The following is a 27,063-nucleotide window of genomic DNA, read 5'->3' as shown; positions in this document are numbered from 1 at the left end:
TTACACAAAGACTTCTATCCTTTAACACATACAAAAGTTGTAGAACTAAGATCTCTTCTGGGAAGTGGTTCCTGGTGATAGTGACCGCCTCTGTGGTCTAGTAGTAGAGCGTCCACCCAGAGAGCGGAAGGTCCGGGGTTTGATCCCCGACCGCGTCATACCAAAAGACGTTAAAAGATGGTACTTGTTACCCTGTCTGGCGCTCAGCATTATAGGGCTAAAACAAGGACTGGTCAGCTCGGAGTCAGTATACAGTGTCTATGTGGGGTATTCATGTTAAACTGCGGCATGGTATCTCAGTGAGCTAGCACTATAAATCGGCATCAGTCCGGACTAGTACAAGTAGCCACAGTGCAGCAGTGCAATAATCTTGGACGCGACGTGATTGTGTTTGGTAGTGAATGAGTGACTATGGTTTTATCCCACTTTTAGAAATATTCCAGCAATATCATGGCGGTGGACACCAGAAATGGGCTTCACAAGTGCTACCCATTTGGGGAATTGAACCAGGGTCTTCGGCATGACGAGTGAACACTTTAACCACTAGGCTACTGGCCCTGTTTGGTAGCAAGATAGCCTAGGCAATCAGTGGGAGGTGAGATGGAGATTTTTCATCCTTCATTCCCTGAACATGTCATGTTTTTCCTGTGACCCTCCCTCATGCCCCTTTGAAACAAATGCTAACTGAGGCTCACATCTTAAGTTTGAAATCAGGAAGTACTTCATAGATCCTCACACAGTCTGGAAGAGGGACTGATTGAGTTGTGTTCAACACCGCTTTGAACATCATTCCAGTTATATCACGGCCTGTCAGCTTAATGTGGGAGGAAATCCCCAAGTTAAGCAGGTCTCAGACGTTTACCACTTTGGTGAAACCCACTCGGCACATCCACATGGGATGGTGCTGACAAACCTCGAAACTGAGATTCCAGGGCAAACTGGCATTTGAACCCATGATCAAAGGTTTCACAAAACTCTGCATTGAAAATTGGGGTGCCATAGATGGCTAGGACAACTGTTCCCCCTCGTCCACTTGATACAGGCCCCGACTGATCCAGCTTACCTAATCTTGTTGTGCGGATATCCAGAGCCCGTCTCAGTAGCTTTATGGATTCCATTTTCGCTGAATAACTTGGCTGCTCCCCAATCAAACAACCTGAAAAAAGGCAAGAATATTCCTAATTTGAAACATGAATGACATACTGTAGAAGCACTTACTACTCATTACAAAGTGTTTTTTCTCATAAGAATGTTGTTTAATGCTAATAATACCCTTAGCACATATATATTCTCAACAAGATTGACACATATTTTCATGCAAAATGTGAAATGTGGAAAATTGGACAGATTTCTTGTGACAGTACATTATGTGGATGTTGAAGTACTGTCAGTCACACATGTGAACCATCCTATTTTTGTTGTTGTCTTATTTGTTATTTGACAAGCTTGTTGCACTGTGGACCAAATCTTTTCTGGCAACAACTTCACTTGTCCTCTACCTATCACATTAAAGATGCAAATCTCAATGAAATTATGCCTAAAATTGGATTTGACTGAAAGTGCAAATATTTTGTGCACAAATTCACATGCTTCCCGGTATGCTACCCTACTCAAAGAAGATAACAACCCCTTGATTCCATCATATGACTGTAGTTATTAATATGTCGACATGAGCGTCATGCCAAATAATTCATACAAAAAACAAACAAAATTTTTTTTTAGTAATCTATTGTTTACAGATCCACAAATGTTTAAAACTCGGCTTTTATCACACCATCTGTCAAACATCCTCAGAAAATATACTTCCTATCAAATAAATTTCATTGAAAAAAACCATTCTAAACATCAGAACAATGTGTGAAGTGTTTCCATGTGAACATGATGAATTAAACCTTTAAAGTTTAATGTTTATTTCTGACCCCTCATCTTGTAAGAAAAACAGGATTGTTTTCAGAATTTAAAGTGCCTTGTTCCAAAACCTAATATCCCTCATATTGTGAAACAACATTCAAATGTTCCAATCAAGATACCATTGAGTTTTCCTTCTGTCTGTAGTTAAAAGTTAGTTTACATCATAATGAATAACTTCAGAAGTTCACATGGGCAGGTACCTAATATGTTGAATTTGGTAATAATGTATAAATTCACATCCCAAGTTTATAGGAATATGTCAACCAATATGAACACATGAGGTGCCAAGGTTGCAAAACTTTGTTTTCACATGCCCAGTTCATAAACTTGTGTTACCCGTGAAGATCCGGGTTAGAATAGGTCTTAATCAACCCATGCTTGACCTCAAGGGCAACTATGCTTGTCGTAAGAGGCGACTAACAGGATTGGGTGGTCAGACTCGCTGACTTGGTTTATGCATGTCATTGTATCCCAATTGCATGAAATCGATGCTCATGATATCAACCTCTAGATTGTCTTGTCCAGACTCTATTACTAATAGACCGCCATTATAAAGCTAGAAAATTGTCAAGTTCGGCATTAAATACAAACAAACAAACAAACAAACAAACAAGCAAACATAAACATGTGAATTCTGTGTTTGAATTTGTCCCCTACAACCAATGCTTGTCATGAGAAGCTACGTCAAGGAGCGTGTGGTCAAGCCTGGTGACTTGGTTGATTGCAAGTTATTGTATCTCAACTGTTTTTTCTCGTGCAGCCTCAATTATTCACATGCTGCAGTCATATATCTAGAATATTACTGTATTGCAGCATTCAACAAACAAGCAAACACACAAACCCAGTTCATAGAGTATCTCTGCCGTGAGGAGATGGTTGGGAGTGAGGCACTGTTCCCGCACTTCTATAGCCCGACTGTACAGGTGCTCTGCCTGCGCCTTGTCACACCTGCTCAGGTAAACACAGGAACATCTTCAAAATGTACTTACATATCATTCCAGGTTTCACCATCGTAATAATGAAGTCACTGACGTGCCGTTCTCAAAAATATTCATTAACTCAAGTATGTATGTACATCCGGAATCCACAGATTGGAGTGATTTCTCTGACTTATAATATAATTATAATTTTCCATCATGACCTATAGTTCAGAACGGCTAGGGAGTTCCTGGCTCAGAATCAACTGTAACAACCATATCATTGTTTAATATTCACAGAATATATAAGTCGTCCATGTTCATAAATTTCCTATTTCATATACCATATTTGCTGAATTAAGCGCCTTGCTCCATAAATCGTGCCCTGACCAACATCTAGATAAAGAAGTACAGCAGCGTAGAAGGGGAAAATAATAGCCGTGTAGCTATTATTGAAGAAGGTTTAGTTCCATTGACATTGGCAATAAGTTTGTTCACTACTGCTCGATCTCCAAATATACAAATTTAACTACCGTATTCGACATAATAAGCGCCCAGGGCGCTCTCAAAATTAGAAATAGGGGGCTCTTATTAGAATATTATTTTGGTGAAAAAAACAGAGTTGAAAGATAAATTTCGTGGTTAATGCTGACGGTCTGAACTGTTTATATATGACAGATATATTTTTCCAGAATTTAATTGCCCATAATTAAGGGTGCATATAACACATGAGTGAGTATTATACACGAATATATAAGTCTCGTGTACATTGATCAATCGGAAGGGTTGCTAATTGGGGTTGTTCACTAGCCAATATATCAGCAAATATCGCCGTGGGCGCTTATTAGAGCGGGGCGCTTATTACGTCAAATACGGTAATTGTGTATGGTTTTAATAAGCTCCACCAAATGTCAATTTTCTATGAGCCCAGAGCACTTATTACAGCAAATGCAGTATACGTAACAAGGTGTTTGGCACTGCAACAAAATATGCAATGTTCATTTTCTTAAATGGCTACACTCACAGAAGAGTCCCATTTGCATAAGACATACCCTTTGTTATTAGTAGTGGAAGACAGAAGTCTGGCAAGTGCTACCAGAACATCAGCAACCAAGGGATGACGTTTTCCAAACCACTGTTCTCGTAGGATAAGACACTGTCGTAGACACGACTCGGCACGAAGACAGTCCTGTTGTTTGTGCCTACCAAGTAAGGAATATCACAGTACATACATGGATATTGATTAAATCTCAAAACATTCACCAACTGTAAGCTGTGGTTATGGTGTAATGTAAATGGATTTATTGATAAACTGACATCTGATACATCAAACAATACCGATCTCTACAGGAGGTAGGTAAGTTTGTCTTATCTCATACCAAACACTCCAGGAGATATTAATTTACTTATTAATTTCAGGGTAGGATACTGTCAACACACTTTTTTATACTTGCAAAACAGGTGATATCTTACTGTAAGGGACCAGTCATTTATTACAGGGGGGCTGAGGTTGGGCAGAGGTTTTTGATGAAACAATAATGACCCTCCCCTAATGCTTGTCGTAGTTTGGATGACTCTCCCTATGTCCTTGTACATTTTTTTCATGACCCTCCCCGAAAAGACAAAATGCAAAAGCACTCCATATTGTTATAACATGTCCCTTTTTTTAAGACCCCCAAATATGTTAAAAATATTTTATGACCCTGCTCTAGAGACTGTGATATTTTCTAGTGACCCTCCCCTGCTTCCCTCTAACCCAAAGAGTTGACCTATGGAATTTTTCCAGATCAAATTATCTGCACACAGATCTGTTATGGCTTGCAGATAGTGAGTGATTGATGGACCTAATGGGTTTATTTCAGTCTTGACATCTTGACAGCTGATATAAAGAGGTGTCATAACTCACAGAAGGGTAGTTTTGTTTCATGTATTGATGCATAATGATAGTATATATGAGCATGGTAAACATGTAACATGGTATATAATGAACAACAAAATATTTTCAGACTTTATGTGCAAGAGTTCTCAAAATCACTGACTCAAATTTCCCAATTATTTTCAAGTTTAGCTTCTGCTAAAGGTCTGTCTCCTGAACTTCACAAGTATCAACTGTCAATGTATTGCATCATGTATTGTATCACAACCTTACTCTTGAGATAAGTATTTATCATCCCAAACTGGCTCCCACAGGAGATATCGCTTGGGCGAGATCAAGCGATATCTACACTGTAGATATCGCTGCAATGAAATTGCATCACAATACTTGGCAGACCATTGTGACGTCATTGGTTACCATGATGTCACAATCAAATGACATCACTAATGGTTCTGCTACTGAAGCTGTTAGCAGTACTTTTTTACACTTGAGACACTGCTTATTACTGTCTACAAACTGAAAAAGTTGGAAGAATGATGTTGGATGCTAAATAAAATCTCACCCGAGTGTCTTTTGATATCAAATATATCAACACGAGTTAATAAAATTGGAAAAAATCCTCGGCAAGCCTCGGAGTTTTCCAACTTTTATCAACTCTTGTTGATATATTTGATATCAAAAGACACTTGGGTGAGATTCTCTATCTAATAACAACCAGACATATCATGACAGTCCTAACCCATGTATAACTGTTGACTTCAAGTGCAAAAACATCAAACATGATTCCTTGAGAATGTTCAACTAAACTGAAAAGGAAAGAATAGACTTGAAAATTGTATTTGACCAAAAAATGACAAACGTTATCAAAATGTTACCAGGCTGAATGTTTGGTATCTGTGAACCAACTCACACTGATCATGACAACATCCGCTTCACTCTTCTCATTACATTGCCATCGAAAATAACCATTTCTTGTTTGTTTCATTTTTAGCCACCATCAGATATAAGTGCATATCGTTTGATCTTAGGTTTTCGGACATCATACGTTTTCAGACGGCCATGTTTATTGCGATTATTCGCGCTATGATAAGGGGTGTGGCGTACCACAGACATTGTTAATACCCAGATGATTGCTTGTTTTTGAGATAAAGTGGTCTTTTATAAGTGAGTGAGATGTTTACAGTTTTTCTTGTGATTAGCGAGAAAACTAAAAAAAATTCTTAAGCATTCAAAAACCCACAACACGGGGATACTTTCTTTTGCCCGGCAGTTTACTTCAATAGAAGGCAACACCAAGCAGTAGTTATTTTACTTTTAAATTATTCTAAATACTGTGAACATACTGCAAGGACAAAAAATATAGGAGGCTACAGCATTAAAGAATATTTTGGGAAAATAATCAGTAATGTAATCTATTTTTAAAAAAGGCCTCAGAGAAGATTTTTTACCTTAGAATGCCTAGATGGTAGAGGATGGTTGCCCTGAGGGTGACATGACCTGGACAGTTCTCGATACTCTCAAGCGATTCCTTCAGCAGGTCCTCTGCCTCAACCAGCTCTCCCTCACTCAGTCTGATACTGCCATGGTGGCCCAGTAGACGACCTGAACACACAAGACATCAGCGTGTGAGGTAAAATAGCCATGACATACTGCTTCTGATGCTCTTCTCAGATGCTCATGATTATTGAGTTTCATTGCCCCACATATGATAAAGTCTGTGTCTCTATCAAGCCTAACCAAGATACTCCAGGGTTCCATGAAAAACTTGGAATATCTCAAATATACTGTGACAGATCTTTATGATATATATAGAAAAGGTTCTGTTTTTTCTCATAGTTAGGCAAAATCATTATTTTGTTGCAAATAGACACGTGCATCACTTTTCAAATGATTTCCCTATACCGTCTTCGACCCGTGAAGATTCCGGGGTAGAAGAGGTCTTCAGCAACCCATGCTTGCCTTAAAAGGTGACTATGCTTGTCGTAAAAGGCAACTAGCGAGATCGGGTGGTCAGGCTCGCTGACTTGGTTGATGCATGTCATCGATCCCAATTGCGTGGATCGATGCTCATGATATTAATCACTGGATTGTCTGGTCCAGACTCGATTATTTTACAGACCGCCGTCATATAGCTAGAATATTGCTGAGTGCGGCGTTAAACAACAAACCAACCAACCTATACAGTCTTCATAATGTGTTCAGATCTATCTCCTTCAAAGGACAAGGCATGACAATTGCCCACTGAACAAAATGTTATAACTTTTAGGTCAGAATTTGATTTTGAGATTGGTTTAAAACTAAGACAGTGTTAGAGCGTTAAAAAAAATAATTGCCAGCTTTCAGTGATAAACAGAGAATCTCACCCGAATGTCTTTTGATATCAAATATATCAACACGAGTTGATAAAAGTGGGAAAACTCCGAGGCTTCACTCAATTGAACCATAGATCTTCAGCACAACCACAAGGCTATCCCACTGCCCTTTCATTCTGGAGGAAGCAAAGATGCTATTACCAGTGTGACACCAGACAGAACCACACAAGTAGCATGCCAAACAGCTAAATGATCGAAAGAGTGGAACACCAAGAATGGGCTTCAAACCTTAAAACATATTTGGAACCAAACCATCATCTACAAGATGACAACACTACCACTGTGCCATCCAACAGTGCCACACAGGTAGAAGGCTACACAACTACATTGTAACAGCAGAACACTAAGTATGGACTTAATACTTGGCACCAAACCATCACCTGTAAGATGACAACACTACCACTGTGCCATCCAACAGTGCCACACAGGTAGAAGGCTACATAACTACATTCTAACAGCAGAACACTAAGTATGGGCTTAATACTGTGAACCAAACCATCATCTACAAGATGACCACACTACCACTGTGCCATCCAACAGTGCCACACAGGTAGAAGGCTACATAACTACATTGTAACAGCAGAACACTAAGTATGGACTGAATACTGTGAACCAAACCATCATCTACAAGATGACAACACTACCACTGTGCCATCCAACAGTGCCACACAGGTAGAAGGCTACATAACTACATTGTAACAGCAGAACACTAAGTATGGACTGAATACTGTGAACCAAACCATCACCTGTAAGATGACAACACTACCACTGTGCCATCCAACAGTGCCACACAGGTAGGAGGCTACATAACTACATTGTAACAGCAGAACACTAAGTATGCAGTGTTTCAGATGGCCGCCGGTCACCGGTCATAGACCGATAAAATTTCATTTTGACCGATAGTTTTATTAAATAGTCGGACTTTTGACCGATAGAAATGCTAAGCAAGGCGTCATGCGTTTCATCATTACATCTTTCAACTGGCCAAGCCGTAGTCACGTCAAAATAGTATATCATTTTATTAGCCAACATGTCATATCATTCATTTATTAAATCTATCACATTTCACAATGTCTAAAATACGTATTCCGTTTAAATTAATCATTTTGTTTATCGATAGATTCACAATTTCCTGCAATGCTATTGAAAATATAATTAGGCCTATCGGACACACTTCGACAACGGGTCCACATCGAACATGTCAAAGAGCAAAATAAAGACGTTTCAAGCAAATCTTTAAATATATTACATAAAGTAATAATTACAATCAACCAAAATATATCTAAACGTTGTCAAACTTACTGCTAAGTTATTATTTCCATCTTTTCGTGCGATCGCGTGTAATGTAAATCAAATGACATCTCGGCTTTCGTCGCCTCGATTTCTCGGCTCGCACACGATGTTTTAATGCCAAGATTATATGCATGAAAATCTTTATCACATCTCGTAACCCCAGCACGATACATCCATGAAGTTCCATATTTTAAAATAGATCGCGAATTCCTGCTTTAAAAAAGGAATAACACCATTTAACAAAAATGTTTCGTCAAAATCTAATATTCATCAAACACGAGGACGGTATCTTAACTGTAATTTGATTGGCTGCCTTAGGTCACATGCTCAAATTTGACAAATCACGAATCTTGTAGCAGATTTCGGCAAGAAAGCGTCATTAGAAACTAATTTATATCCAATAGATTCAGGGCTTCTTACGAAGCTTCGAGGTATTTTCATGTTACTGAGCGGACAGCCGCTGTTATCGGAAAATGGGTGATGACAAATACCTTTTAAAAATAAATTTCCAATTGCGTAAACCATGAAAATAACAAAGAAATAGGTAGATTTCTCTAAGTGGATTTTATGAAATCTCAAATTTTCACTTCCATGGTTATGAATGTGTTACGGACATCAGAGACCATATAATATCTATTATATGGTCTCTGCTGACATTTTTTATTTTTTCAGCGAACTTAATTAAGTTGTAAATGGAATATTTAAATAATGTGATACACATAACTTTCATATTTATAAACAATAGGATTAGACTTAGAAGGTGTAGATCTAGATCTATATAACATGTAGCTAGCAGCTTGTTCACAAGCTGATATTTTCTTTAATAAACGTTGGCTTCAGCTATCACACAAGAGTATCTGTAAACGCTTCTGGTTTGACTGGTGTTAAAAAGTAAATAGTGAGGAATAGTCCAAGCTACAGTATCGAAAACAATGCCATCAAAAGTCGTAATGATTGACATTCTGAGCAGCGCTTGTCTTAGCATCGTACTTTCTGTATCATATGTAAACGCTGTCAGGAGCTGTAGTAGCTTCGTCAAGCGCCTTTCTTATCGCGACGTTCATTGGCCAGATCGTATATTTCATCCAATCAGGAAGGACATTGCATTGATTCGCCATTTTTTTTATTGAGCACATGGCTTATGCAATCGTTCATGATGCCACCAAAGAAAAAAACGCAAATAAAAAACCAGGGCACACTGAAGACTTTTATGTCATCGACAGATGTTGATGTAGGTGCAGAGAGCGCTAAAGTCGTCAAAAGAAAATTTCAGCAACGATGGCTGAACCTACACTCATGGTTGAGATACGATTCGGAAACCGGCAAAATGACTTGTCACTTGTGCGTGGACGCAAAACGAAGCAATACATTTACGCAAGGCTGTCACAACTATCGACTTTCGAACATCGAGGATCATCTCAAAACGAACGACCACCAAACGGCGATCCTTGCCCCAGATCTGAGAAGCAATTTGCGAGAACTGCAAAATCGTCAACATTCGTCTCAGGAGAAAGGTGCCTTAATTGGCATCAAGGTTGCCTACTGGATATGCAAGGAAGGCATTGCCCTTTTGAAATACAATTCTCTTATGTCCCTATTGAGGGAATTGAATGTGCCGGATATTTCTGCTCTACAGGTTTCGGACACTGTGACTTATGACTCCTCGTATGCAGCAAGTGAATTTATTGAAGCACTGTCGGCGTCTATTGACGAGGAAATAAGTGCAAAAGTGAAGAAATCCCCATATATTTCAATCTTAGCGGATGAAAGCACTGATATCTGTGTGAACAAGAGACTGGTTATTTACACTCAGCTTGTGGATCCAGTGAATATGCAACCTAGCACCAATTACCTAACCAATGTTAACATTACAGAATGTACTGGAGCGGCTCTTTCACAGGAAATTGGAAAAGAACTCTCCAGAAGGGGAATTTCTATGTCAAAGGTGATGGGACTCGGCTCTGATGGAGCATCGGTCATGACTGGTCAGGGCAAGGGTGTGGCAGGTCCGATGAAGAGAGAAAATCCTGGAATGGTCAACGTGCACTGCATCGCACATAGACTTGCACTATGTACAAGCCAAGCTGCACAGGGTGTTCCAGCCATGGATGCTTTCCAACAAGCAATCACAGCAATATACTATTATTTTAAATATTCACCAAAGAAAGTTGCCCGGATGGCAGAAGTAAATGCCATACTAGACTTACCACAGCTTAAGTATAAAGAAGTTCACAGTGTCAGATGGCTGTCTTTTTACAGTGCACTTGAGAGCGTGTACAGGACCCTAGATGCCCTTCTAGTTTATCTGGCTGAAGTTGATACATCCAAAGATCCAAAGGCAGCACATTTGAAGACAAAGGTGAATTTTGTTTCGGATTTTAAATTTATTTTACTAACATTACAGTATTGATATCTTTTAGTTCAACAACATTCCTATTAATTTCTTTGGTTATTCTTTGGTATGTTAATCGTGTTATTATTTTAACTGCTGTGTCTGACAGTCATATTCTGAATTCCAAATGTTAATCAGCTAACCTGTACAATAACATATTAACAGTTTGTTTTTTTTCAGTTGATTTATTGTTCCTTTTGTTTATTTCAGTTGTTTGAAAGGCATGCAGAATTTTTGTATAAAACAGGTACTTTTAAGATTTTTTCATTCATAAATTACATAATTTAATTACAACAAAGTAAATGTTAATCATAAATTAATCGATCAAGTGATAATAATGGGGTTGTGAAACACTGAATATGCTGAGTTGGGTGGGTTGAATTAATTTTGGTAAAAAAAAACATTCCTCAAGCTTAATTTTAGGTCTTCCTGTTGATGAACATGTATTTTCAGAACTGATTGTATGAAATCAGTGGTCACAACTGTTCAAATTCTCTTTCTTCAGGTAGCTTGCGCAAAGTTCATTGCCCTGACTTACATGATGATGGACATCATTCCAGTTGTTGCCAAGTTGAACCTGTTCTTTCAGAAGGAGAATGTGGATGTCTCTCTTGTGAAGGTATTATTGATTGTGAATTAAGTGTCAACTGCAGTTACGATTGAGTACAAGTTTAGTTCAAGTTGTTATTACACAATTAATTTGACAAAATTGTGTATCATTTCATATTTTTACTGACTGGATCCAATGTATTTTAATTCCAGGTTAACCTAACCAATACACTTGACAAGTTGAGAGAGTTGAAATCTGACAATGGTCTTCATCAGCAGAAACTGAAGGATGATCTAGATGATGATCTGAAGGGTTTCAAGGGTCACACAATCAAAGGCTGTTCTGAAAAAGAGATTTCTTCTGCCAAAGTCAAGTTCTTGGACAAACTGATTGATAACATTTCACAAAGGTAAGGATCTGTCGATGCCATCACGCATGTTGGAGGCATGAATATCCTGTGATATCACCTGGAATAATGTTAAAAGTGGTGTTAAACCCAACTCACTCAAGTTACAGAAGACAAGTGTACTTTAGTTTTTGTATTTAAGCATGAGGTTATTTTGACACAATTTTGTATTTTCATATTTTCTCTACAGATTTCCTGAACAAGATCTGTTAGCTGCAATTGGTGTGTTGGGATTAAGACCAGTCAGCTTTCTTTCCAAGGATGAGTTGGCTGACTGGGGAAATGAGCAAATGGAAATACTGATCCAGCAGTATGGTGTGGAGAAGACACACACTTGGACAGGAGATGACAAGCAGCAGCACACATCTTCAAGTCCTCCAATCATCAATCCTGATGATGCCAGATCTGAGTGGTCTGACTTGAAGTTGAAAGTTCTAGCTGAAATGTATCCAAGAGATACATTTGCTAATCTGTGGACATTGGTCAATAAGTATCACAGAGAGGAATTCCCTAATATGATTAAACTAGCCCAGCTAGCACTCACACTCCCTGTTCACACAGCAGGATGTGAACGAGGTTTTAGTGCACAAAACACAATTCTTGTCCCACTGAGAAACAGGCTGTTGCCTGCCACACAGGACGCTATCATTAGGGTTAAAGTTGAAGGCAAAAAACTGGAAGACGTAAATTTTTCTGGGGCACTCGACTGCTGGGGAAAAAAGAAAAGACTTTTGTTCAATTTGAAATGAAGGCTTTTTGGTTGGCCAATCACTAGGCTGCGGTGCAGAGTCTCCTAAGCTAATGATCTGGAGCAAGATATCGACACTAGTCTAACACCCAGGTTGAAAAGTCAAAAGCAATTGGCATTTGAAGGCAGGATGGACTGCCTCAGTATATATGTGACATAGATGTTATGAATATTGCCCACTTTGAAGTTTCCTCATAGTGTTACTGATTAAACGCTGTCCAAAAATTGTTTGTGTTTTGACTTATTGACTTTTGCCATTGACTTATTACATTTCTTGGGTCCAAGTCAGTGACCTATTGACAGCTTTTTGTGTCAAAAACACTGAGTATGGACTGAATACTGTGAACCAAACCATCACCTGTAAGATGACAACACTACCACTGTGCCATCCAACAGTGCCACATAGGTAGGAGGCTACACAACTACATTCTAACAGCAGAACACTAAGTATGGACTTAATACTGTGAACCAAACCTCACCTGTAAGATGACAAAACAGTAACAGTGCCACACAAGAGAAAGCAATATTAAGTAACTCACAAGATACAGTTCAACCCCTCACCATGTTCAAGCACAGATTCTCGATGATAACGATACCCAAATCTATATGTATCGATCTGTTTACTGGAACAATCTGATTGTAACAAATGTGAGTATTGTTCAACCTCCTCATACACAAAATGTAACTGACACCCATGTTGGAGGTCCTTGAGTCAGAGATAGATGGGACATCACACAATGGCGGACACCAGACGAACATTTCATGCTCAGGAGACTTTATTCAGATACTTCAGGAAACAATGACATGCTTGACAGAAGGCCATTGGGGATTGTTCAGTACTGAATGCAATACACAGTACATACCCACAACAATGCTTCAGGGTTTGATAAAATGTGTATTTGGAGCTAGATAAAATTTGATCTGTGTTGATAAGATCCAAGTGCCTATTCATGTATTTATTTTGGACACTCACTGTACTGAATTGAACCTGGGACTTTGAAAAACATGAATTTATTTATATGTACTCAGAGCTGTACGTTCAAATGAGTAACCTTTAAAAAAGGACTAACAAAAGAGGTTTAAGGTGTTAATTCTAAATTATTCAGAAATAGTCAGAACAGCTCCTAGAACAAAAAATATATTATGCTTTTACTTTCGGATATCGTAATAAATAGGGAAGAACTCATTAGATCATTTATCAAATCAACTAAATTCTGTCCTCTTGGAAATCTTGAAGTTTATTTATTCTTTTTCAACACCTGGCCTGACATAACTGAAATTGATGACCATAAACAAAAATTATTTTATATGATAAACATAGGGCTAACCAATAAAGTTAAAAGTATTAAAAGACCATTCTCAGAAAAGTTTCTAATTTTATAGCTTTTATAGCATTTTATGTAAAATACAAGATGAACTTGTTAAAATATACTGTTTAAACCCAACACTGAAACAACATGTACCTGGCGCCATATGATTTATCGGATTATCCCATCATGAACATCCACTAGGATTACACTACTCACCCTGAACTTAACAACTGGGATTCACCATGAGGGTATGTCACACAGATCCACCTCCTCTGAACCAAGCAACATGCACACTGCACAACATGTACATTTAGACAGAGCTCCGGAACAAAGTTGTCAAGGATCCAAAACCTCATTTGTCCTTCAGTCAATGTGGAAGGTGACATGCTTCTCTTGAATGCTGCCAAGTTAATCTGTTCAGGTTACGCTGTGTATTACAATGTAATCCCATTTGCTGAGTGACACATTATTAGGGCTTATAGATAATCTGATTAATCTTGCACCCCTGACTGTTGGCAGATACTCATAGACATGGGATTCTATACAGTGGTTTTAAGAAGCATATGGGTGGTTGGATTATCTCAGACTCAAGTGATATATGTCATGGTAAACAGTTTATGGTGATATTATTATCATTATGATATATTATGAAAACATTTTCAACCATGAACACCTGGGTTAGTAAGTGTCCCCAACACCCTACTGCTAGTCGTAAGAGCCGACTAAATTTAAAACCTGAGATTTCGGGTTAGACTTGGTCCTTAGCAACCTACGCTGGTCGTAAGTTGGATGGTTGGTTTGTTGTTTAACGCCGCACTCAGCAATATTCCAGCTATATGACGGCGGTCTGTAAATAATCGAGTCTGGACCAGACAATCCAGTGATTAATATCATGAGCATCGACCCGCGCAATCGGGATCGATGACATGCATTAACCAAGTCAGTGAGCCTGACCACCCGATCCCGTTAGTCGCCTTTTACGACAAGCATAGTCACCTTTTGGGTTGCTGAAGACCTATTCTACCCCGGAATATTCACGGGTCACGCTGGTCGTAAGAGGAGGGAGGTTAAATGGATTGGGTGGTCATGCATGCAGTTGTTTGATGAAATGATAATGTTCCGGGATAGTATGGATTGTTGTCCATAATATCAATCAATTGATTTTTTTCAAGCCACTGTCCTATAGCTGCAATTTTGTTGAGAGCAGTGTTAAACAACAAACACACAACCATACTTCAATAATGAAGTCAAACCGTTCCGTGAATCAGCAAGTTACAGATATAGTTAAGGAGACACTACAAATTTCCTTGTTTTACAGATAATATTTTTGTTTAGGATGTCTGGTGGCAAGATTTCGGAAGGCAAGATTTTCAGAGACTCGGTGGTGATAGATGAAGCCTACATTTATAAGGAAATTAGGAGCTTGTAAAACATCTTTGTGTTTACATGTCATACACCATTGGAAAGGTCTAATCCTACAGTATATAAATATCAAAGTTATGTTTATCACATTACTTAAATAATGCTTAATAAATAATTACTTAAATAAACTGAAGGCCAAATGGGCCTGCTGAAATTTAAAACTCAGCCCGAGAACAAATCTTTCAGCCTAAGGGCCGATGTGTATTTGGAACACTGCATGACCACCAGCCATTTCAAGTGTGTTACCATATAAGTTGTAGCAGGGTCACTCGGGGTACATAGGGATTTATGCTTCCCATGTTAGGTTTTATACCACGTCCCGTGTTAGGTTTTATACCACGAGCCTGAGGCGAGTGATATAAAACTAAGACTGGGACTGGTAACTCGGGTACTCGAGTTGGGTGGGTCCTGAGTAGGACCCGGGTACCCTCAGGACTACCCGGACCCATGGTTAGTCACGTGATATATTGTTTAATGACAAAAATTATCAAACACTCAATGGTTACACTATAAGTCACTAATGTTCCAATTTCTTTCTGACAATGCACCCATTCTTTCTGACTTTTAAATGTTCAAATAAAGATAAAGCTTCATGCAGTAAACTTCAGTGTATGCATGACCAGATCGTTGTTACACGTGTATCTAAATACATTTTGCCAGGGCTGAGGTCAAACTTTTCCAAATCGGAAAGTTTCTACCTATCTCCAGCGGCTAGGGTCGGGTAATAGGGTGGTGGGTACCCAGATAGTATATTTGGACTCATCCCAGCCCTTTGTAAAACCTAACTAGGGATGCATAAAACACCATGTACCCTGAGTGATCCTGCTTCAAGGAATTTATCTCAAAGACATGTTTTAATATGACATTGTAAAATAATTCAAATAAATTCCAAATTGACAGAAAACAGCTGCTCGATTGAGCTGAGGTTAGCTTGTGCTATGTCACGTGACATCCATTGGCTCAGAAAAAGCATGCAGCGGGGCATAAAGGATTTATTCTCTCTCTCAGAAATGCATGTGCAGCCTGTAGTGCTTGTGGCGGGGAAGAAGAGATTTATTCCCCTGCTGAGAAATTTATTACCCTCCAACGTGGTTTGCACAGTATTTTATCAAGACCATGTGGACCAATCAGATCTCATCATTCTGATATGGAGGTATGATAATTAGCTTTGGTTTGGTGAATTACATGCCTACTTCTGCCTTGGTGCTAGCTTACTGCTGCCAACACAATGAGGAACCTAAAGGCATTTCTGCTTCAATGGCATCACTTCAAGTCTAATAACACCAACATGTCCAGATATGTTCAATTTTAAACCAGAAAGTCCTGTTCCTCCAGCTACCTTGATAAGAACATTATAACTACTTCCAATGGAATGATCACATGTAATGTAACACACATGAAAAAACCCAACATGTCACATGCAGTGTGACACTAAAACAGCAACTACTTGAATATGAAAGTCACATGGACTTCCGGTCTCATGACTTGACCTCCGGTTTGGGAAAACACATGTCAAATGAAGTACAGCTTTAAAACAAAAAACTGCATGCCTCAATCGAGCTACATTAATAAGAAATTCTACAATGAATTTGGAATTTACTCGATTCTGATTGGTCAATCAGAGGCTATTAAATCACAATAAACCCCCTCTGATTCAAACAGCTGTTTTGACGGCTGCATCACCGCGGAAGCTAATATTCATAGATAGTACTTTTTTCAGTCATTGTCGGTAGGCATATTTAAATAATTATATCTAAAATTACAGGTTACAAATTGCACAGATGCGGTTACTACAATATTCAAAGGATGTGTGGCAATACATTTCATGCAGAAAACGCGATAGAAATCTACAAAGGGAATGTATTTACGTTTTGGAGACAACAGAGAGCTTGGAATTTTGGCGCTTTTCTATATACGACTGTGACGTCATATCTTTTGCATCACAATGAGCGACATGACATCATAATGCTGGCGTGCGATGTAGAGCGAAAGCCTTGCAAAGCTTGCTTTGTTTTCTTTAGGGATGCCCACCTCATGTTAGCTTACCTAGTTGCCATGCTTATATGCTTTCAATGCCTGTCATATGTTCGAGTGACGTATTACGGTGTAAACAAACTGCTTGAGTATATATATATATAGCGCCATATTTTGCTCAGTGATTCCGTAATTCAGATCGATAACCCACTCAAAACACTGGACTCAACCCATGCCGCTTCACTCAGTATATTGCTTGCACCAAAAAGTTCGCGTTTTATTTAGTCATGGTAGAATGGAGATAAACATACTGTGTTTTCAATGTAGAGCTAGGTTACCTGTAGATTTAATCACGCTAAATTTAACATTTGAACCTCACGTTGCGCGTTCGCTTCCAAATTCAATTTCGCGCACTGTTGTGTCGAAGTGGGAGGGACCTATGTAAATACTTTGAGTTATCCGAGGTTCCACACAACAAAAATTGAACTTGGCATACATTTACCGATTGGCATGAAGAATGAAAAACACGAAACCAACAAAACAACGAGAAAATGAAATAAATGTCCAAACATTATCAATCGATTTTACTGTTAATTTACATTTTGAAGGTGTAGGAACATCCAATCCACTTGCCCTCCTGGTAAAACAGGCCCTTTACTAGATTGCTCAGTCATGTTGCTAACCTTCCTGATTCAGCTCGGTATCTATCCATTATCTTATAACACTAATGACACAAAAAGACTATCATTCAAGTCCTAATCCGTAACACATTACACAATTTGTAATCACAAGATTAACATGTGACAATCACATGACTCCTTCCACCTCTACCCATGGTGTTGACCAAATGACTTGTTATTCCCCATCGACACATCAATTAAACGTTTCTTTGAAGTTAGGTGTGAGTGTTTCTCACTGAAACTCAGTGCGGTGGAGATTTCTGTCTTGTAAAGCCTTGTTTATTGAACCGTAATGACGAATGAGTCAAGGCAAGGTCGACCTATTAGAGTAAATTTTAGCTGGAAGTACATATCTTTTACTGGAAAATGACTTCGAGATCTCAACACATCCGATTCGACATATAAGAGGTTAAATAATGATGAATAAAGAAAGAATAAAGGGATCAAGCTTCTATTTCGACACAACCAAAAGTCTGACACATCAAAATTCGACACAACAATGTTTGAGTGTATTCCTGGAACATTCACAAGAGTCTTACTCCACACTGCCCAAGGATGACATGTACCAAGTTTCATTGACTAAATTAAATCCCTCTTAATTAATTTTGAGGCGATAAACTTGCGGATGACCTTGACCCTTGACAAAACTGATCAATGAGTCAAAGGTATTTCCCAGAGTTATAAAGGAGACATACATGATGTGACATCTCTGTGATGTCTAAGCACCACATGTTTTCATGGTTTTCAAAACGTGTGACAGCACTGAGGGTGAAATTTGGAGAAAATCTCAAATTATCCCCATTTACATGGGGCTTCTTAATATAATTAAATAATGGTTTATCTTCATCCAGGTAGATGCTCAGTTCTCAGACACCAAATGTTATTCACATTAGAGCACAGCATTGCCTATTGCAATAATGATGCAAAAAATATCACCAATGTTTGTCAGTTGGGCACATGAAACACCAAACAAACGAAATCTGATATTGTAAACATCCATTTCTATGCCTTTCTGTTGTAACGTTTGTGAAACGTCTTCCTCCTTATGGGGATAGTTGCTGCTTGTTGTAGGAGATGACTAAAATGGGGATTGAGTTGTCAGGCTCTTGACTGATTGTGTCATTGTACCCTGGTGGCACTGGTCCAGAGGCTGCCGGCACGTAGCTGGAATATTGCTGCCTCATAAAGCAGTATTGAATCACTGTAATAGAAGAACACACCTACCTTTTAGCACCTGTAGTCGAGTGATGTCAATGTCCTCATCATTCTTCTCCAGGAGGTCGACAATGATCCTGAGCGCTCGTCTGTAGCAGCCCTCACAGCGCCTCATGTCACCCCGGGAATGGTGGATGTTTCCGAGCATCTCCTGACACTCCGCCATCACCTTCAGCTCATTGCAGCTCAATGGGTAGTTCTACATCAAAGGGAAATGAAAAGGTCATTTTGAGAGCTGTATTCTGTATTTCTTTAGAACAAAGGGAGAAAACCCTGTGGGATTTCCAGGTTAGAATAGGTCCCCAGTAACCTATGCTCGTTGTATGAGGCGACCAAATGGATTGGGTGGTCAGGTTTGAGGACTTAGTTGATTGTATGTCGTCACACCCGGATGGCATGGATTAGTGCTCAGAATATCGGTCACTGAATTGTCTGGTCCAGACTTCATCGATTATTTACAGACCGCTATCATATAGTCAAGATTACTGTTAAAAAAATTTCAAAAGTTCATTAATACAAACATAATGAATGTATGTTACTATTTGTGTCTTTCTTCATGCAAGTTAATACTTTTTTGATAACAAAAAGGGGAAAAAATGTAAAAACAGGCCAAACTGAATTTCTACACAGAGTTATGGGAAATGAATTGCCGCGTGGGCAAGAGACCACCCTAACTGATATAGCTGGAATACTGCTGAGAGTGGCATTGAACAACAAACAAACATAAAGAGTAAAACACTGACGATGCTTTCGATAAATAAGAAAAATCATATACAGGTCACCTCCTTGTTTCTAGATCTAAAATTCTGTGAAATATGGAACTGACAAGAACGATAGGAATGGGTGAATGTCATCTTAATCATTCAAAGTGATGTCTACGTCATGGTCCTCCATAATCCTGCATGTTTTTTCACATGTACAGGGCAAAGGTACACTGACATTTTACTTCTGAAATGCACCGTCCCAATTTACAGGATTATAAAACATTACTTATTACCATCCAACACTGAGGCACAAACTGTTCTGTATACATGGTAGGCAAGCTACTATAATTGCTTGAGCGAAACTGTCTGCTAACATGGAAATAAACAGTGCGACTTGATACAAAATCTCATCCGATAGTTCAAACAATTTTTAACATGCATTATATCAGCATGTACATATATGAACTCCATACGATTACTCAGTGTTCACCTGATGAAGAGGCAAAAGGTAGCCCTGAAACGTTGTTACAAACAATGAAGAGGTGTTATCCATAACAGCTTCTTGACTTCATGTTGAAATATTTGAGATCCAAAGACACAAAAATGAGATCCCATCCAGCCTGTTCATATTACTGTACCCAGGCATCACTTAATTTCTTAATTCCGAGAGCTGAAGAGGGGATGAGAATAAGCTGCTCAAGATAAAGGGGATGAGATTGTTTTGTAAGAAGTATGGGCTGTAGGAGAGCCTAGTACTGACCCTGCAGAGGTACTCGAGGAGGCCTGTGAGGATCTGCTCTGTGGTGTCAGCGTGACCAAGCTCCAGCAAGAACTGACTGATGTGCCATGCAAGGGAGGTAACCAGTCCTGCAAAAATAACATTTCTGTTCTTCATACACAATGAGATGAAATAGTCCTTCACGACATCAGTAAATCTGCAGTTATTCCCATCTTATCAATCTTCTTACAAATATATTGCTGGGACGAGTACCCACCCCACTATTACCCGACCCTACCCGGGTACCCGCTGTAGGTCTCAAGAGATAGGTACAAAATGTCCAATTGGGAAACATTTGACGTATTTAGATACACGTATAAAATGATCTGGTCATGCATACACTGAAGTTGACTGAAGCTTTATCTTTATGCAAACATAAAGTCAGAAGGAATGCGTGCATAGTCGGAAAGAAATGTGAACATTTGTCACTTGTGGTGTAACCATTGAGTTTTAGATAATTTTTGTCAATAAACAATATATCACCTGAGTAACCACGGGTCCGGGTAGTCCTACTCAGTACCACACCCTACCCAAGTACCCGAGTTACCCGTCGCAGCCCTATTACCTGATGCTACTGTACTCACGTTAAGGCATATCAGACAGAAGAGGTGAGTGAGTTGGGTTTTGTGCACCTTGACAGTATTTCAGTTACATCATGTCAGGTTAAATTTGCAGGAAAACCATGAATTCTACTATGAACTTGGAAAATACTCGATTTTGATTGTTCAGTCAGTGGTACCAAATCACAATAAACCCACCTTGATTGAAACAGTTGATTTGACAGCTGCATCACCATTGAAGCCAATATTTTTACAATAGTTCTTCTTTTACATTCATTGTCAGTAGGCATATTTAAATAAATATATGTACCAAGCTAAATTTTACATTTGAAAGCTCATGCTGTGCGTTCGGCTTCAAATTAAACTTTGCATGGTTAAATCTACTGGTAACCTAGCTTGTAAACACTGTATGTTGATCTCCAAAGTGATGCAGGTTGTTGATGGTTACTTATTGATGCAACCTACGAGCACTGGTATGGTGCAGACAGACCATGGATCATAATCACGGCATTATGGGATTCAAACCTTACATCGGGGGCATGGGTGGCCCAGTCGTCTAAGGCACCGCGATTCACTGTGCAGAGTTGCGTCCCTTCGGCACGCCAGAAACCTATGATTGTAGGTTCAAATCCCGGTTCGCCCTGATTATGTTTCTAGGTTTGTCAGCACCATACCCGTGCTCGTTTCACCGAAGTGGTAAACGTCTGAGACCTGCATCCCTTCGGGCTTTCTTCCCACATTAAGCTGACACGCCACGATATAACTGGAATACTGTTAAAAGCTGCCTTAAACCCAACTCACTCACTCACTCACTCAAACCCTACATGGGAAGTAGGTTCGAATGTTGCGTTTAATTTTTTTGCACACATAGAGCAACATGCCTGTGTGTGTGTGTGCGTGACTGCTTGTACTAGTCAGGACTATTGCTACTACTAGTGCTAGCCCATGCCACAGTTTAACATGGATACCCCACTCAGACACAGTATACTGACTCCGAGCCGTTGTATTCCCTTAATGCCAGGCGCTAGCCTGGGAAATGACAATTGATGCTGCTGGGTATCAAACCACCAACCTTCCACCCTCCGGGCAGACACTTTATCCACTTGACCACAGAGGCGGTCTATGTGGGTAGAATTACAATTACTATTATTATTACTGAGAATGTGTTTGCCACTCACCTTTGTCTGATATGCATATTTTTTCTTCTTCTTTTAATACTTCTGACTGTAAAACAAAATACCTTTTCTCATTAGCAGGAAAACGAACCACACAAGTAAGCTCAAATGTTATTCTTAGTAGCAATATAAACATAATACTGCTTTACATTTGATATTATATGATTCTTTTAGCATTTTCCAATTCCATAACTTAAATTCTACCAAAAACCTAAAATTGCTTGGCTGAATGTTTTCTACATTATGGATATGGAGTTTCATTCCCATCTTGACAGAATGAGGAATTGAATTGGAGTGGAAGACTGCAACTTCAGTCACTTGTATGAAGCCAGGGTTTGAAAAATGTCTTTCTGTCTACTATCAAGAACAGTAACTGATAGCCTGTACATTAACACTAAAATCTAAATTAATGATACAAAAAGACTAACTTGAGCTGTTAGACATGGGCATTTTGGGCACAGACTGGATTGCGTTAAAGTGTGACCACCACAATCGGACAATCCGATCCACTTGGTCATCTCTTATGACAAATATAGGTTGCTGGGGACCTATTCTAACCCGTTTCCCCATGTGGTCAGTGAGATTACAGAGGATGCTGATCGAGTGGCATCATACTAGGTAGCATCATAGAATGGTTCGGCTGTATAATCATAAGCATCCTCCTCACCTGCTGGCTGAATCTCTCGTCTGACTCGCTGTACCCCTCCTCTATAACAGACAGCTGCTCTGGATATCGGAGGACCGGGGTGTGGAGGATGGTGGACTTCCTGGGATCGGAGATCTCCACACTCCTCGCATCCTCCGAGTCCGAGTCATCGGGTACCTCTGTCATCATCACGGGCTGCAAGAGGAAATAAGCCGTTTAAATCTGATAATTCATGGTTCATACAAAACTGAAGTGACCAAATCTAAATACATATTGAGAAAGACGCCAGCATGCTTTGAAAGAGATTTGTTTACGACATCCTTAGCTTCTTTCTTGCAAGAAAGATGCTACTGGTACATCCAATAACAAGCCTATTCCACACACCAGCGTTTCAATATTATTTATTGATCAAATTAAGGACTAATCTATTGCTGTATTTTTACTTTAAAAAATACATTTACTTTTTTTCTAATAATGCTTGATCATTTATACTTCTCCTGACTCAGAGTCATACATATTGCTTTAGCATATGAGTCAGGATAAGGAAAAATTATATTTACTGAATCAGTTCACTATACTTGCCAAATCAGACGCCTTTCAAAATGTTTAAGTCATTTCCCCAACTTTAACAGCATTGGATGATGATGTTATTGTCATATATCAAAACAACCTCTCTCATTGCCTGCTTGTTCCTGTTCCTCAATAATTGTATGGAGGATGTTTCCAGGATGGGAGTTTATTTAACGTATCTTTGGAGATTTTTGCATTCAATGCTACACAACTGAAAATGTGTGATAGCTCATGTTCACGAATTCCCCAATTAACTTTTATAACTTTCTTGGAATGTGCAGTGACATTGCATGCATGCTGCGACCACACATCCCAGATGGACCTGCGGGTGCCACCAGGGGCTGAGTTGTCATCACCTGCAGGCCCTTGAGGCTGGACTCCAGCAGCCCGATCCGGACCAGCAGCTGGCAGTATGTGTTGTCCACCTCCAGGCCCAGCCGCGACAGGTACACCCAGTACATCTTCAGGTCATGTCTGTTGCCTGGGAACTTGCCCTTCTCATCCAGCAAGTCCAGTAGGTAGCTGGAGATCAAACATGGGTATATATAACCAGTGCCAGCAATCACAGCACACTGATGCACAAGGCTCCATGGAATAGTGAGTGAGAGATTTATACCAAAGCAGTATTCAAGCCAGAAACTGTAGGGACCACCCGAAATGAGCTTTGCACATTGTGTGAACTAAAAACTCAAAATCTGGTGTTCAGACAAGCACAATTCTTAAGTACTAGGTTTTAACACTTTCTACTTATGTTGGGAAATCATTAACAGCTTACACAATATCAGTTGTAGCTTGGATAACACGGGGTACATGGGGTTTTATGTGTCCCGCGTTGGAGCATAAAACCCCATGTACCCCAATGATCCTGCTACAATGAATTAATCTTACTGACATGTTCTAATATGGCATTGTAAAAGAATTCAAACAAATTCAAAATTGATAGAAAACAGCTGTTCGATTGAGCTGAGAGGTTAGCTTGCACTGTCACGTGACTTCCATTGACTCGGAAAAATCTTGCAGCTTTTTACTTTGAAGCAGGGTATAAGTGATTTATTCTGCCTCTCAGAAATCCACGTGCAGCCAGACTTGCTTGTGGTGGGGTATAAGAGATTTATTCCCCCACTGAGAAATTAATCCCCTCCAAGGCGGAATACACAGTATTTTATCAAGATCACTGGACCAATCAGATCTCATTCTGACATGGAGGTATGATAAACAACATTAGAGCCCAGTGTATGTGCATGACAAGTCGATGCACTAACCACTTGCCTATCCAGCAGCCACCTCTGCTTATAGTGCAGTGTGTTTGTGCAATGCTTATGTAATGGACATAGTGGAATAGGATAACTGTGAGAAAGATTTGTTATATTTTATGGGTTATGGCAATCATACCGATCTCCTTGTCAAATGGGACACTGGAGTCCAATGATCTAAAAGTGTGTGTGTATTGTTTAATTCCGTACTCAGCTATGTTCCACCTGTATGACAACGGTCTGTAAACAATCAGGTCTGGACCAGACAATTTAGTGATTGATATTATGAGCAACAATCCACACCATCAGGGTAGAATGACTTCCAAACCACAGACTCTGACTGTCCATGTAGTCGCCTCTTACTACCAGCATAGGGTGCTGGGTAGGGCTGGGACAGTTTACTCGGGTAGTCTGGTCGGTAGGGTCCTAAGTACAATCCGGGTACCGACAGGACTACCTGGACCCGTGGTTAGTCATGTGATATATTTGTAGCAGGGCGTGGAGTCATCCCACAGATGACATCCTTACCTTGTCAGTTTGCTGACGGGGTTAACCTCTTTGGTCATGTGGACAAGGCGTCCGACCTCTGATGAGAAGGTTGGTGGTTCGAATCCCATCATGGGACTCGGAAATTTTATGGCCGCTACATATTGTTTACTGACAAAAAACTCACTGGTTACACTACAAGTCACTAATGTTTGTAATTCTTTCTGAAAATGTACACATTCCTTTGACTTGTACATGATTGAGAAAAGATAAAGTTTCAGTCAACTTCAGTGTACACATGATTTGATCATGTGATACATGTATCTAAATAGTTTTTGCCAGGGCTGCGGTAAAACAATTCCCAATCAGACATTTTGTTCCCAACTCTTGAGACCTACAGTGGGTACCCGGGTAGGGTCAGGAAATAGGGTTAGTAAATTTGGACTCGTCCCATCCCTAGTGCTGGGACCTATTCCCACCTGGAATCCACAAGGTAATGATCTAAGAATGAATAACTGTTCTTACTCAATGTGTGTGACAAATCCCAGGAGCGCTTCATGATCTCCTGCCATCATCAGTTGCCATGGTAACTCCTGGAGTTTCCTCTGGGAGTGAGGCTGATCGTTGAAATACTCAGCGAGATGATTGTGCAGTTTCCTCTTCTTCTCCACCCATTCTGTCTCGAGCTCCGACTTCCGGCTCACGTCACTTGATGATGATTTCACAATACCTAGTAACAACAGAGATAGAACAATTAAATAACACTATTTGGGAACGTGGGAAGGGGCTGGACACGGCACTGACATGCCATAACCACCCATTCAATTACACATACCGTATTCGACGTAATAAGCGCCCAGGGCGCTCTCAAAATTTGAAATAGGGGGCTCTTATTAGAATAATATTTTGGAGGAAAAAAACCTGAGTTGAAAGATTGTAAATTTCGTGGTTTATGCTGACAGCCTGAAATGATACAAAATTAAAAGTCTGTGTGTATTATACACGACAGACATATTTATCGAGAATTTAATTGCCCATAATTAAGGGTGCATATAACACACGAGTGCGTATTATACACGAATAAATAACTCTTGTGTACATTGATCAATCGGAAGGGGTGCTAATTGGGATTGTTCACTAGCCAATATATTAGCAAATATCGCCGTGGGCGCTTATTAGAGCGGGGCGCTTATTACGTTGAATACGGTATACCACAAATATGTACCATTCACGTAATCTGCTAAGTGTTTTTTCCCAATTGAGTTAATAATAAATGTAACATTCTCTGCAATGAAGACTTTCTCATATAAGATGGTTCATGGTTGTATTTGCATTGCATCCCCTTAATGGTGCACACAGAAACATTCTTTTTTACTGAATTTACTTTTAGTGGACACCCACGAACTCAAACTCTTGCTCATTAGATTCTGTGATGCAGATGATAGGTGTAAACACGCAGAAAAACCCTTCCACCCAACAATAGGTTCAATTCAATATTTGTACTCCTTGAAAATCGGTATCTGGCCAGCTTCAACACATTGTTAAATGGTATCATTAAAGGGTTTGTTATGCAATCCACACTCAGTCTGCCAAAACACTGTTGAGTCAACAAGTCCACACTTGTATTTTGGGATTATTTTCAGTATAGTTTAGTCTTCGTACATGGAATAATGCACTAGAAACTTCACGAGACTTGGGATTCAGACTAGTGGCTAAAATCACGAGAGTAGATAAGTGAAACATTGTTAAAATAGTTGTGTTACTGATCTTCCTTGACATCCTTATGAAGAAATCACCATGGTAAAGAATAGCTAGAGGATGCCAT

The 27,063-nt window shown here is 39.5% G+C and overlaps 2 protein-coding genes across 6 annotated transcripts in view; one reads left to right on the top strand and one right to left on the bottom strand.

Annotated features, from left to right (window-relative positions):
• The window catches only part of LOC124116081 (tetratricopeptide repeat protein 41-like), a 69,720-nt gene that overhangs the window by 4,771 nt on the left and 37,886 nt on the right, over window positions 1–27,063 (bottom strand). For all 3 annotated transcript variants that reach the window (XM_046477294.2, XM_046477295.2, XM_048401683.1), the window contains exons 8-17: window positions 25,764–25,968; window positions 23,856–24,021; window positions 22,951–23,124; window positions 22,287–22,332; window positions 20,531–20,637; window positions 19,076–19,265; window positions 6,153–6,306; window positions 3,881–4,030; window positions 2,753–2,859; window positions 1,064–1,156 (exon numbers count right to left, since the gene is read on the bottom strand). In XM_046477294.2, the coding sequence (XP_046333250.2) occupies window positions 1,064–1,156; window positions 2,753–2,859; window positions 3,881–4,030; window positions 6,153–6,306; window positions 19,076–19,265; window positions 20,531–20,637; window positions 22,287–22,332; window positions 22,951–23,124; window positions 23,856–24,021; window positions 25,764–25,968 (1,392 nt within the window). The remainder of the gene's footprint in view (window positions 1–1,063; window positions 1,157–2,752; window positions 2,860–3,880; window positions 4,031–6,152; window positions 6,307–19,075; window positions 19,266–20,530; window positions 20,638–22,286; window positions 22,333–22,950; window positions 23,125–23,855; window positions 24,022–25,763; window positions 25,969–27,063) is intronic.
• On the top strand, window positions 9,278–12,784 carry LOC125383470. Of its 3 annotated transcripts, none has more exons than XR_007222760.1 (3): window positions 9,278–11,380; window positions 11,524–11,720; window positions 11,908–12,784. XR_007222760.1 is itself a non-coding variant. In XM_048401684.1 (3 exons), the coding sequence occupies exons 1-3, from the start codon at window positions 11,225–11,227 to the stop codon at window positions 12,464–12,466; spliced, it is 912 nt and encodes a 303-aa protein (XP_048257641.1). In that variant the 5' UTR covers window positions 10,798–11,224; the 3' UTR covers window positions 12,467–12,784. The 3 variants fall into 3 exon arrangements, 1 of the variants encoding a protein (XP_048257641.1); XM_048401684.1 differs by having other exon boundaries at window positions 10,798–11,380; XR_007222759.1 differs by having other exon boundaries at window positions 11,524–12,784.

This window comes from Haliotis rufescens, unplaced genomic scaffold, assembly GCF_023055435.1.
Source record: "Haliotis rufescens isolate VD_foot unplaced genomic scaffold, xgHalRufe1.0.p SCAF_23, whole genome shotgun sequence".
NCBI classification, from domain to species: Eukaryota; Metazoa; Mollusca; class Gastropoda; order Lepetellida; family Haliotidae; genus Haliotis; species Haliotis rufescens.
The sequence above is the reverse complement of the archived record's forward strand: the minus strand, read 5'-3'. Positions and strand labels throughout refer to the sequence as shown.

Coding starts and splice junctions, on each gene's coding strand:
- LOC125383470 (XM_048401684.1), top strand. CDS start 11,225: ATGAAATCAGTGGTCACAACTGTTCAAATTCTCTTTCTTCAGGTAGCT. Junction 11,381..11,523: donor TGGATGTCTCTCTTGTGAAG/GTATTATTGATT, acceptor TTTTAATTCCAG/GTTAACCTAACCAATACACT. Junction 11,721..11,907: donor ATTGATAACATTTCACAAAG/GTAAGGATCTGT, acceptor TTTTCTCTACAG/ATTTCCTGAACAAGATCTGT.